Source organism: Ochlerotatus camptorhynchus, unplaced genomic scaffold, assembly GCF_037179485.1.
Source record: "Ochlerotatus camptorhynchus isolate MF236.1 unplaced genomic scaffold, CSIRO-AGI_Acam_v1.1 ptg001083l, whole genome shotgun sequence".
NCBI classification, from domain to species: domain Eukaryota; kingdom Metazoa; phylum Arthropoda; class Insecta; order Diptera; family Culicidae; genus Ochlerotatus; species Ochlerotatus camptorhynchus.
Window position 1 is genome coordinate 6,037 of NW_027041486.1, and position 11,967 is coordinate 18,003.

The following is an 11,967-nucleotide window of genomic DNA, read 5'->3' on the forward strand; positions in this document are numbered from 1 at the left end:
ACTGATGCTGAAAGAAAACGGTGTTACCGAGACAGGATCAGAACGGCTAGAGACAACATTGCTTTATCTACTGGTTGGGATGCTGGAGAAGGGTCTTCAAGACAAGGTAGGACATTTGCCTATTTTCCTTTGAAATAAAGATGTACATTGTTTGTAAAGCATCTGAGAGTGATAATTCACGATTATTTCTTAGTTTCAAAAGAATAAATTGGTAAACAACATGAGTAAACTTGTTGTTTGCATTGCGATAGTGTTGTGCAGGCCGTTTTGTATATTTTCAGCAGTAAAAAAGTGTTATTGCTGATTTTAAATATTATAAATAAGGACACAGTGATTACTCGATTTTATCACCCCCTCTGCGCATCATACTTATAACTCTCAGTGATAACATATAACCGTAATTTTAAAAACTTTCTTATTCTTCTTAAAGATGGATGTTTAAGGTGCACTTTGGTGCAATTACACGACTGGACAAGCGCATGGTTTTAAATGATTTTCAAAAAACGGGGCTGATTAAATCTAATTATTACTGTACACATCAACTGATTCAAACATAAGCTTTTGCATAAGCTAACACCCTGCAAATAATCGAGAAATGATCTCAATTCCTTAACTCTGTTACACGGAAATTCTCTGGGGTCTGTCCAATGTGAGACATTTTCATGTTTCTTTTTATTTCCAATATGAACATAGCATTTTTCGTTGTCAAATCATAAACGAATCGTATATATGTGAGTAATTGCAATGTATACCGGATATTCTAGGATCTACAAATCATCCTAGAGTTCAGTTTATTTGTTCTACTATATCAACCAAGACTGTAATATAATGTCTGTAGTATCGAAATATGTCCAAGCAGATTCAAAGTGTCTGATTGTACCTGACCTATTGCAACGTATACAAGATGTTATAGGTTCTGAAATCATATTGGAGATCAGAATATTTTTCTACTAAATCACCCAAGACTAATTGACTATTTTGTTCGACAATTTTCCACAGAGATGGCGCTGTTCCGCTGGTAGGAAGTGATTAAAATCCCCATATAGAAATTGAGAGAAGTGGGAATAATTCGCTTTCGGTGCATATTCAGGTCAAAAAAAGTGAACGACAACCTAAAGAAATTTATTAGAGAATTTGCCGTTCAGTTTTTTCCCGGAAATTATAGTTAATCAAGCTACAATTAATTAAAAATGATTTTTCCCCATACAATTTTACCCGCTTTACTACCAGTCTCCAGAGAGCCAAAAAATTCAAATTTGCCATGCTGGAGGCGACTGTGTCTATACATTTTTCGGGTTGGAAAATTTCTCTACTTCCTTGGGCATAGGATGGTACAGGCATATAAAGCTCTCAATTAAAATGTGAAAGTACTTCAAAGATTACTAAGTTGAAAGCTGACAAAAATCTAATATGCTATAAGCCAATAAGCTTGAAATGCCATGTAGTAGTATACAAATGGTAGTTTTAGGCAATGAAAACAGTTTTTGTTGTCGCGGATTAGTATTTGAAGTCGTGGATTTATTTTGAGAAATCGCGGATTTCGCGGATCAAATTTAGAAAATCTTGTAACAGCCCTGCAATTATTTAAACCACCTTTAAGTTAAAATTAAAACCATTAGGCTGCATAGCCACCAGTCATATAAAATAATTATAATAGTTATGGTGGTTGGTTGGTGGATGGTTTTTTTAATTGTATGGTATATTTATGAACAATTCATTACCTTTTGATTGAAGGTTTCGATTATATATTGGATACATTATCATGTGTTCAGGATGCATAACAGGCTGTACAAAACAAGATAAACTTGTGCCTTTAAAGTATGATATTTAATTTAATATTACCAAACCAAGCAGCTCAATATCTATTCCACTAGTAGCTCAATACAAGATCAATTTATTATATGCTATAAAGTTACACGATGTGAAATCTATATAATAGATTTTTATTTTGTTAATTATTGTGGACTGAGTATTTATCTTCAAGAAAAGCAGTTTTATATTTTGGCATCGGTTCCTGTTCCACATTTTTTCCTTATATACCCTCGATTCACATAGTGAGTGTTGCAACTGTCAATGTTATTCTGTGGTAAATTATGTTCAAAAGTAATGTTCTCATCGCGTCTTCTTTGGCAAGAATTCAACACCACCCGCGTTATTCCGGTGCAAAACTCATCACGTCCTGCTCAAGAAGAACCAAACGTCGATAGTGTTACTGTGACACATGATGCATTTCGTGATTCTAAAATTCCCTCGCCGTGTCCCACGCAAGAAGAAGTCAACGATGGGATCTTGGATGAAAACGTTTGCGATGGTGTCCATGATGATATGATTATTTCGCTGCGTTCGACTCAAGGAGAACCCAATTTCGATCGTGCTGACCGGGAGTTCAAGAAACGTTTTATGGAAAACGATTTCGGTTATGCATGTGACGTGTGTGCAAGAATTTGGTTTAGGAATGATCTGAAGCCAATAACTACTGCCGATGCTACCGTTTTGCTGGTGACGAACTATTTTGAAACTGTGGAAGGATTCTTAGCATGTCTAACTTGCCGAAGCAGCCTGAAACGTGGATCGATTCCTACTTTATCGCAAACGAACGGCTTTACATATCCCAACTTTCCGTCAAATCTGCCTCCACTAGATCCGTTGACCACGAGACTGGTTTCACCGAGAGTCAATTTCATGCAACTTCGCCGTTTGCGTCATGCAGCAGGTTTGTAGAATGACGTTTAGTTAATCTTTCATTGATAAACTCAATTTATTTTTGTGAAACAGGTAGTTTGAAGATTATTGGCCAGATAATCAATGTTCCAGTGGATGTGAACCAGATGGTGAGTGAGCTTCCCCGTCAGCTGGATGATGATTATGCGTTCAATGTGTGTATCAAGAAACACATGATCCATAAGTCTAGTTATCTGTCCGGATACGTAAAGAAAGGAACAGTTAAGGCATGGCTGAACTTCCTTGTCAACACACCGTTGTACAGACGAAACGGCATTGTTTTCAACGAAGATAATTTGACGTCTATCGGACCAGCACAGCAACCTGCTACATCCCCGGTTGTGAGAGCTTCGATTGAACTAGAGGCAATTGACGCGTCGAACGAGGTTGAGCTGCTCATTGGCCAACAGCATACGCTTTTGTGGAATGAGGACAAGTGTCTCGAAATCGCGCCGGGACAAAATCGAACACCGCTATCCATCATTTACGATGAGTTTGCTGAGGAGTTGTCTTTCCCAGATATTTACCTGGGTCATCCAAGAACCTTCAATCCTGAAGTTCACGTAACACCATTTATGATGGCTACCAGCGAAATAAGACGCCGTGATCGACGAGGGGCAAAACCCGACCATGTTCTGTACATGGCGATGAAGATAATGCGTTTGCGAGTTTCTGAAGGTTTGAGAAACACTTTCAAATGCATGGGTACAGCCAATATTACGCGAGCCCAGTTGCAAGATAGAGAATTTCTGGAGACATGCATCGAGCGTAACCTGTCGTTCCTTAAATCCATCCCTAACTCGATGCAGTACTGGCAGCAAAGAAAACGTGATGTTTTTGCAATGATCCGTCAGTTGGGGAAGCCAACTATGTTTCTCACATTAAGCGCAAGTGAAATTCGATGGCCACATTTGCTAGCCATACTGCACAAACTATCGGGAAGGTGCAATAATGCTGGTGTTGTAGATTTCATGCAACAATTAACTGCATTACAACGGGCTACGCTTGTAAGCGAAGATCCTGTAACATGCTGCGCATACTTCCATAAATTGGTCAATGTGATTATACAGCTGCTTTCGTCTACAAGATACAGCCCGTTTGGGAAATACTATGTTGTTGATTACTTTAAACGCATAGAGTTCCAACATCGCGGAAGTCCCCACGCTCACATTCTTCTCTGGTTGGCTAACGATCCTCGTGAAGACATGTCGGAGAATATGCCTGCGACTGTTGATCTGATCGATTTCCTCTGCTCCGTTAGTGTTGAAGACTTACCTGAGACTTATGGCAATCAGGTACATGAAGATTACATATATTTCGACGAGTGATTACAATTGAATTTCAATACTTCTAGGTTCATAAGCATACGTTTACTTGCTTCAAACGTAATGATAAGCGATGCCGGTTCAATATACCATACTGGCCGATGGATCAGACTAGAATATTAATCCCAATTGCGGCAGGTGATGGCCGCCTCGACCAGTTGAGCAGACTAGCTATCAAAATGCGAGAAACTCTTGAATCAAAGGTTTTCGAAAACCTAGAAGCGTTCCTTGTGGAATGCAACTGCACTTACGAGTATTACCTCGATGTGATCCGTTCATCCATTCGCCGACCCACAGTTATGCTGAAACGTTTAATGACGCAACTCTGGACCAATCCTTTCAACCCTTGGATCGCGAAGATCCTCCGCTCCAACATGGATTTGCAGTTTATCTTAGAAGAGTTCTCATGTGCTGCTTATGTCGTAGAATATGTGAATAAAACGAACAGGGGCATAAGCAGTTTACACCGTGAACTAATAAAACTTCAAGAAGAGCATCCAGACCAGGACTATAATGGATTGCTGAAGAAGGTCAGCATTAAAATGCTTAACAGCGTTGAAATGTCTGCCCAGGAAGCTGCATGGTATTTGCTTCGGCAACCGATGTCGGAAGCTAGCCGTAAGGTACTGATTTGTAGATGAAAAATTGTATCAGTTGAGCATAATTATCATTTGTCGTAATCTTATAGGTGGAATTCATTCCAACAATGTGGCCACATGAGCGCATTAAATCCAGGAAACGGACGAAGCAAATGGATGAAGAAGGACTTGAAGATGATTCCACCGATGTTTGGACCCTCAACATGATTCAACGATATGAGTCGCGTGTAGGGATGGACGAAGTATGTTTGGCGGATTTTGCTGCACACTATACGGAGGAAAGGAGCACGATGAATTTGTACAAGCCGCGAAGCTTACCTCGTGTATTGCGTTGGTGCTCATTCAACATGTCGGAACTGGTCGAGTACAAACGGGAGATGGTACTGCTCTTCTTGCCATTCAGGAATGAAGTCTGCGATATACTCGATAGAAATAAGTTTCTTAAGTTGTATGAAGACAACGAGACTGCCATTCTCGCCAAACACAAAGAGTATGACTGCGAGATGAACCTGGATCAGGTCGTGGAGGAATATCTTCGTCTTTCTAGTGTAGATGACGAGCAGACGGAGGTTGCTAGCAAGAAGCGCGATGAATTCGTCCGCATAATCAGCATGGAGCCAAATGACGATGACATTCATAACTTGCCCACTGGACCCTTGGCGGCAGTTGTCAAACAGCGCTCCAACGTTATGTCGAAGCAGGAGTATTGTGAGATGGTACGTGCTACAAATGCGGAGCAGCGTGATTTGATCCTGCAAGTCATCCACAGCTTACACACCTTCGATGATAACAGCAAACCATTGCAAATTTTCTTCACTGGCCCGGCAGGCTGTGGTAAGACATTCACATTGCGAATTCTTATGGAGACAGTCAATCGGTTCAGTCAGGCACACAACACGCAAAATAATGCATATGTAGCATGTGCATCGACTGGGAAGGCAGCTGTTGCGATCGGTGGAACAACCGTTCACTCTGCGTTTCGGATCACCATGTCCCGCAGGCAAAGCTCAAAGCTGAGTTTTGAGGCGTTGCAACTGTATCGCAATGCTTTTGCAAACGTGAAAGCCATCATCATCGATGAAACCAGCATGCTTGGTGCTAATGTTCTCAACACCGTACACGTCCGGCTCCAGGAAATCACAGGGAACTATGATGATCCATTCGGTGGAATGCGAATTGTATTTTGCGGTGATCTTCGGCAGTTACCTCCAGTGAATGCACGGCCAGTATTCAAACCAAGTGCGAATTCAATGCACGGTGCCGTTTTATGGCAATCCCTCGATTTCTACCCATTGGTTCAGGTTATGCGGCAAACAAACGTACAGTTTTCTACAATCCTTACCAAAATCGGTAACGGCGAACAGTTGTCCCCGGAAGAAATCAGCCTAATCGAAAGCAGATTCCGTACACCAGAGTGGTGTCAGCAGCATGTACCGCGTGCAATTCGCTTATTCCATCGAAATGTCGACGTGGAATGCTACAATTCCGTCGCATTGATCGATCGAGAGACAATCGAATGTACGGCAGATGATGTATATTCAGGGTATAAGGACAATCCCCAGCTGGCAAGTGCTCGAACAAAGGTGCATAAGATGAGCGTAGTGGAGACTGGTTGCCTGCCCTATTTACTGCGGCTTGCGGTGGGTACACCGTACATGTTAACCACCAATGTCGATGTTGAAGATGGAATCGTCAATGGCGCGATTGGGGAGCTTATGTTTGTCGAGCGTAACGAAGATGATCCTCTGCAGCAGATCATGAGGCTTTGGATGATGTTCGAGAATAACTCCATTGGGAAGACGTTGAGAGTGAAGGCCAGACCGATGGTGTACTCAAAGCCCGGTGTTTTAAAATCTGAGTGGACCCCCATCGCCAGGAGATCAGCAAACATCAGCCTTAACGGTGGAGTTAAGTGCAAGAGAATTCAATTTCCGGTGGTGAGTGCATGTGCCCTTACGGTACACAAGTCCCAAGGAGGCACGTTTGCAGAAGTTGTTTATAATTATGAGAAAAGCCAGGAGCAACAACTGGTTTACGTTGGCCTTTCCAGGGTTACTTCCATCGAAGGACTATACTTGACGAACTCTAGCAATGTTTTCAAGTTCCACCACGGAAAAAGCGCTACAACGCCGAGAATTCGCGATCTTCGAACAGAGCTTGAGCGTTTGAGCAATCACCGTTTGCGCACCATCGGAGAGGATGTCATGGAAGCCATAATGTTAAAGAGATCAGCTTGTATGCTGATGAGTATAAATGTACAAAGCCTGAATGCACACGCATCAGATATTGCAACAGATCGTGTTCTCTCCACCGTTGATTTGCTTGCGTTGAGTGAAACTTGGCAAGACAACTGCACAAGCACATCTATAGCTGGATTCGACTGCATCACTCAAGAAAAACGTGACGGTACAAGAGCTGGAGGGGTAGCCATCTTTCAGAACACTGCTGCATCTACCATGGCCGTTTCTCACGTCATTGATAAACTCAGTGCCAGCTACGATGAGCTGTTGGATGGAGCAGACGAGTACGGTGACATCTGCGCTGTAGAAATTTCAGTCATGGGAGCTCGCACGATGCTGTTTTCGTTGTATATTTCACCAGGTATAAAACAAAAAAATATTCTTGTATATCTCACTTATCTTTTTGTTTTGTTTTTTTGCTTTTTTCACCAGGTACTACTCTTAAGCAAAAGAAATATTTCTTAGCGCGTAACCTGGTAATGTACAATCGTGTCACAATGCCCATTGTTATAACTGGGGATTTCAACGTCGATGTGTCGAAGCCTGAAAACTTTGAGTTTATCGACTTCATGAAAACGTACCTTTATCTCGATTTAGCCTCAGATCGAAGTCAAGCCACTACTTTCGGTGGGTCGTGTCTAGATCTTACCTTCATTCGGAGCATTCGGGTAGAATGTATAAGATACTGTGCGTATTTTTCATACCACAGACCGATACTCTCAGTGCTTGAGATTTAACCACAGTAAGTGCATTTTTATAAACTGTGATTCACCATTACCATATAGCTATTTCTTCCAGGACACGAAAGCGATAACCACATTTTTATCATTCCACAGTACAACCAAAATCAATAATTTGGTAAATATACCGTAATAGTTCACAAAATGTTGAAAATTCTAGTATATAAATATTCTTTCAATCATTTGATAGAATCTCAATCATCTGTATGCAAAGGATGAACACTGCTTCCACCTTCTCGAAGAACATCAATTGAGGACTACTATGCCAACGCTCTTCACCAAACTGTTCACCAATAGCTCCAGGTGCAACGCATGAGCACCGCTATCATCTCCAAGAACACCGAGGAAAAAATTCCACAGCATTGTTCTAAACTGGCTTACAAGCTACCAACCAATCGGTCCTTTTCAGGACCACAAATGATTGATAAAAGAGTTTATTGAAGACTTCAAATAACAGACAGAGCACATCAAAAACAGAACTCTCAAATAACTTTTGAATTTCAACCTATCGAAATTTTTCACTAATAAGAAAGAAGTTCAGTTAAGAAAAGAAATCAATTTAATATTTACAATACTTTTGCTATACTACCTTTCGTAATCCTACGTCAAATCTATGGTCGTGTCTTGGATACAACCTCTTACTTTTTTTTTTCTTTTTCCTCGAAGGCACACCGTAGCCCGTTTTTAAATAGTTCTTAATTTCATTTCATTTTCTCGGGACGAGACGGGGAATGTGTGGGTGGCATCATTCAATAGAGATGGTTTGGACGCAAGCATTCATTCGAGTGCGAAAGTGTATCCGAGTGTACCGTGCAATGGGTGATTTCCAGGAGGAGTTTAACTGTTCACACCTCCCACTTTCGCTGCCATGTTGCTACATATATCATAAAAAGTACACTTTTCGTTGCAACGTTCGTCTGACTATTTTTTACCTCTTAGGTTGCAAATACTCATTTCAGCTAAAATAATGTTTTTCGGAATAATAAAACCAAAACATGGTATGATGGTATGTTTTACTTGTAACTTACAAGAAGAGGCTACAAAGTATGCGTTTGAAATATAAAACCTGTAAATTTTGCTTTCTATGAGTCACAATCAGCGATTTTCTGATCGCTGAGTGAGTGAGTGAGTGAGTTAGTGAGTTTGTGAAAAATCGCTGATTGTGACTCTCATGAAGTGAAATAAGCAGGTTTAATATGTCAAACACATTATTTGCAACCTCCTCTTGTATCCTACCAATTCAAAATATGATCATGACATCTAATTATTTCATAATTTAAAAAAACATTGTTTTATCTGAAATGAGTATTTGCAACCTTGCTTACCGTTAGGATATTTTCCCAAATAAAGAATAATTACCAGGTACCGAGGTAAAGCTTACCCGTTAGGTAGAGCACCAGGAAAAACTGTTTTTCTTGCATTTTTGATTATTTTCTCCAAATTTTTCGCAAAATAAAAAACATGCCGAAAAAAATATATTCGGAGTGGTAAACTTCCCCTTAATAAAAATAATATTTGCATCAGCCAACATAGCTCCAAAAGCTATTGGAGCGCCATAAATTGAGTTATTTAATTTTGAGAAATATATCGGTTACTATACGTCATCTGAAAGAACTTCGCTTTCTGAGCGCAAAGATTTTTTTTTTCGATTTTATTTACTCCCATTTTGATTTTTAAATTAATATTTTAAGCAAACAACCACTTCAATGTTTGCGTTGTGTTGTGTTGGTTTTGTAACGGAGTAAAACAAAATAGCCACTTCACTGTTTGACACTAAACTAACACATTGATATTTCGCTCCCATACAAAGAACCACCGAAGGGCGCTAGTTTAATCACACTTATTTAAAATAATTTCAATGTTGATGAAATTTAAGATTTCGGTTCCATTTGACATGTACTACCCATAATCGCATATCAGTCCCATCTTTGCTTGATTTCCTATCCATATGGGACTGATATGCGATTATGGGCAGTGTAGTCCTCAATACCCCTAAAGAACCCAGTCGTAAAACGTACGGTTTGTATAGCGATGATTTAAGGTTACTTGGTGAACAATGAATAGATCATCAAGTGAAAACTACGCTTATGTACCAGGGAACGATGTCACCGAAGTATATACGTTGAAAAGCATTTAATTTCGTTTCAGTTTTCTTAGCAATACTAGGAAACTAGTGCCCACTGGGACAGAATAGTACTTGTCGAGAGCTTAAGTTTGTTATACTTTTCGAAACTAACTTATTGAAATAAAACTCATAAAAATAAATTTCAGTGTAGGGAAAACGTATCGCTATAAAAATGAAACCAATATAGTTCGCGTTGATCTATTTCCTTTCCGTTTGCTCACCTACACATACTCATTGATAAAATAGATAGGAGAACCATGCATTTGTAAAACGATTGAACTTCAGTATGAATACAGCCATCAAAGTCATCAAACGTATACCCAAGTCTAAATTCCAAATCCGAAGAGGTCGAACAGTCCGCCGCGTTTCGCTTTCGAGTCAGTTAAGTTCACTCTGTCAAGTTTAACTTTCGTGTTTTTCCTGAACTCCTGGTACGCCGTCATTTGTTGAGAAGTTCGCGAGTGCGTCACGAACATTTATGGTGCCGAAACCCGGGAGGAATTCCCATTCGTCGTCTGAAGGAGGATATCGTTCTGGATAAGGAGAAATCTTCTACCGTAGGTGATAGAGCACGCTGGATCTCGTCACTGTCGTTGGCCAATTGACTGCGCCAAATTTCTCGTCGCACGTGCCCTGCAGATCACCAGGAAAAAGGAAGACTCCAGAAGGTACGCTGGCTCCGATATATTGTTCCAGAAGTTGAGGTTACGACAATCACGTGACGATCGTAAGTGAAGCATCAAGGCAGGTGGGTACCTTTTGTCTATGCTAATTGAAGATGAGTTTGCCCAAAAAATCTTCTCTGTGGAAAAATGTGTTGCATCTAAAAAGTCTTCACCGTAGAAGAGACAACATACTCGGTTCTGCTAAACTAATTCAACGGTTTGGTGAAGAGTTTGAGGTTACTCAAATCAATCAAGTTGGTATAAGAATTGAGCGTTTAGATGGCCTGTGGGAGAAGTTTGAGGATACGGAGGATGAAAGCGAAGCGTTAGAGGATCAAGAGGAGGGCTTCTCGGAAACTCGTCAAGAGTTTCAAAATCTGTACTTCGAACTCAAAGCATCTCTTGTTAGCAAGCTTCCCTGCCCTACAACTTCACATCCCTCTTCCCCTGGACCACGCCCGTCAATGCAAAATGTACCCCCTGCTAACCATTCCGTATCTGTGAAGCTTCCCGAGATCAAAATTCCCGAATTCGGCCAGAAAGCAGCACGACAAAAACTCGGATTGTCTTTGACGCTAGCAGCAAAGGATCCAGTGCCCTTTCTCTCAACGATATTCTTCACACTGGCCCCACTGTACAACCACCACTGCTATCCAGCGTTTTTAATTTCCGGATGCCGCAGTACGTCTTCACTGCGGACGCGGAAAAAATGTTTCGCCAAATGTGGGTGCATCCTGCGGATCGGCGGTATCTAAAGATCGTATGGCGTCGGGAACAATCTATGCCACTGCAAGTCTATCAGCTGAAAACGGTGACTTATGGACTTGCTTGATCGCCGTACCAAGCTGCGCGGGTGCTCATCAAGCTTGCCGAAGACGATGGTCACAACTACCCTCTCGCTGCGGATGTTGTAATCAAGCCGTTTCTACGTTGACGACATTCTAGCTGGAAGTGACAGCCTAGAAGAAGCCACATAAATTTGTCGTCAATTACGGGAGCTACTCAGCCTGGGAGGATTTTCGTTGAGAAAAAAAGAGCAACAACAACCAGAGTGTCTTAAATCACATTCCTAGTAACCTGTGGGAAAGCGCCCCTAAGATGGAAATTTGTCGTTCGACGGTGACTGCTTTACTGCCGTTCTACGCATATCAGTCCCATGTTTCAAAGGTTGCTTCTGAGAAAATCGTGAATAATGTTTCGAATCATTTCTGCTCATTGGAAGAAATATACGTTAATCCGGTTTTTAAAGGAACAATATTTAATGGGACTGTTATGCCTAGAAATTTGCAATAAAGTAGGATATTCTACGCATGTTAGTCCCACTAGGAACTGTTACTTTCAGTGTTGCTTTGATGGCCACGTTGCGTTTGACGTCTTTAATCTTGAGCTTGCATGAGCGTGCTTGCGTTCTCCGCGAAGTTTTGGAAGATCCTGGATAATTTGTATAGCTTTCCACCATTAAATTACACCAACAATAAATTTGTTGACATTGCTTCTTCTATAAAACCATTAAAAGTATGGGCATTTCAAGAAACTAATGATGAATGCACTA

General features: G+C 40.9%; 2 protein-coding genes across 3 annotated transcripts; both read left to right on the top strand.

Moving 5' to 3' along the window:
* Positions 1–347: 347 nt before the first annotated feature.
* On the top strand, positions 348–5,081 carry LOC135716045 (uncharacterized). The gene is made up of 4 exons (XM_065238894.1): positions 348–4,016; positions 4,076–4,669; positions 4,735–5,025; positions 5,076–5,081. The coding sequence occupies exons 1-4, from the start codon at positions 2,829–2,831 to the stop codon at positions 5,079–5,081; spliced, it is 2,079 nt and encodes a 692-aa protein (XP_065094966.1). The 5' UTR covers positions 348–2,828.
* LOC135716046 (uncharacterized) lies at positions 5,026–7,751 on the top strand. 2 transcript variants are annotated; one of them, XM_065238896.1, is made up of 3 exons: positions 5,026–7,246; positions 7,318–7,627; positions 7,684–7,725. In XM_065238896.1, exons 1-2 carry the CDS (start codon positions 5,149–5,151, stop codon positions 7,620–7,622), a joined length of 2,403 nt encoding a protein of 800 aa, XP_065094968.1. In that variant the 5' UTR covers positions 5,026–5,148; the 3' UTR covers positions 7,623–7,627; positions 7,684–7,725. The 2 variants fall into 2 exon arrangements, with proteins under 2 accessions (XP_065094968.1, XP_065094967.1); XM_065238895.1 differs by having other exon boundaries at positions 7,318–7,751.
* The last annotated feature ends 4,216 nt before the right edge of the window (positions 7,752–11,967 follow it).

Bases quoted from the DNA above. Each gene is read 5' to 3' on its own strand.
- LOC135716046 (XM_065238895.1), top strand. From the start codon at position 5,149: ATGAACCTGGATCAGGTCGTGGAGGAATATCTTCGTCTTTCTAGTGTA. The intron at 7,247-7,317 runs GTATAAAACAAA...TTTTTTCACCAG, and splicing joins TTCGTTGTATATTTCACCAG to GTACTACTCTTAAGCAAAAG.
- LOC135716045 (XM_065238894.1), top strand. From the start codon at position 2,829: ATGGTGAGTGAGCTTCCCCGTCAGCTGGATGATGATTATGCGTTCAAT. The intron at 4,017-4,075 runs GTACATGAAGAT...CAATACTTCTAG, and splicing joins CTGAGACTTATGGCAATCAG to GTTCATAAGCATACGTTTAC. The intron at 4,670-4,734 runs GTACTGATTTGT...GTAATCTTATAG, and splicing joins TGTCGGAAGCTAGCCGTAAG to GTGGAATTCATTCCAACAAT.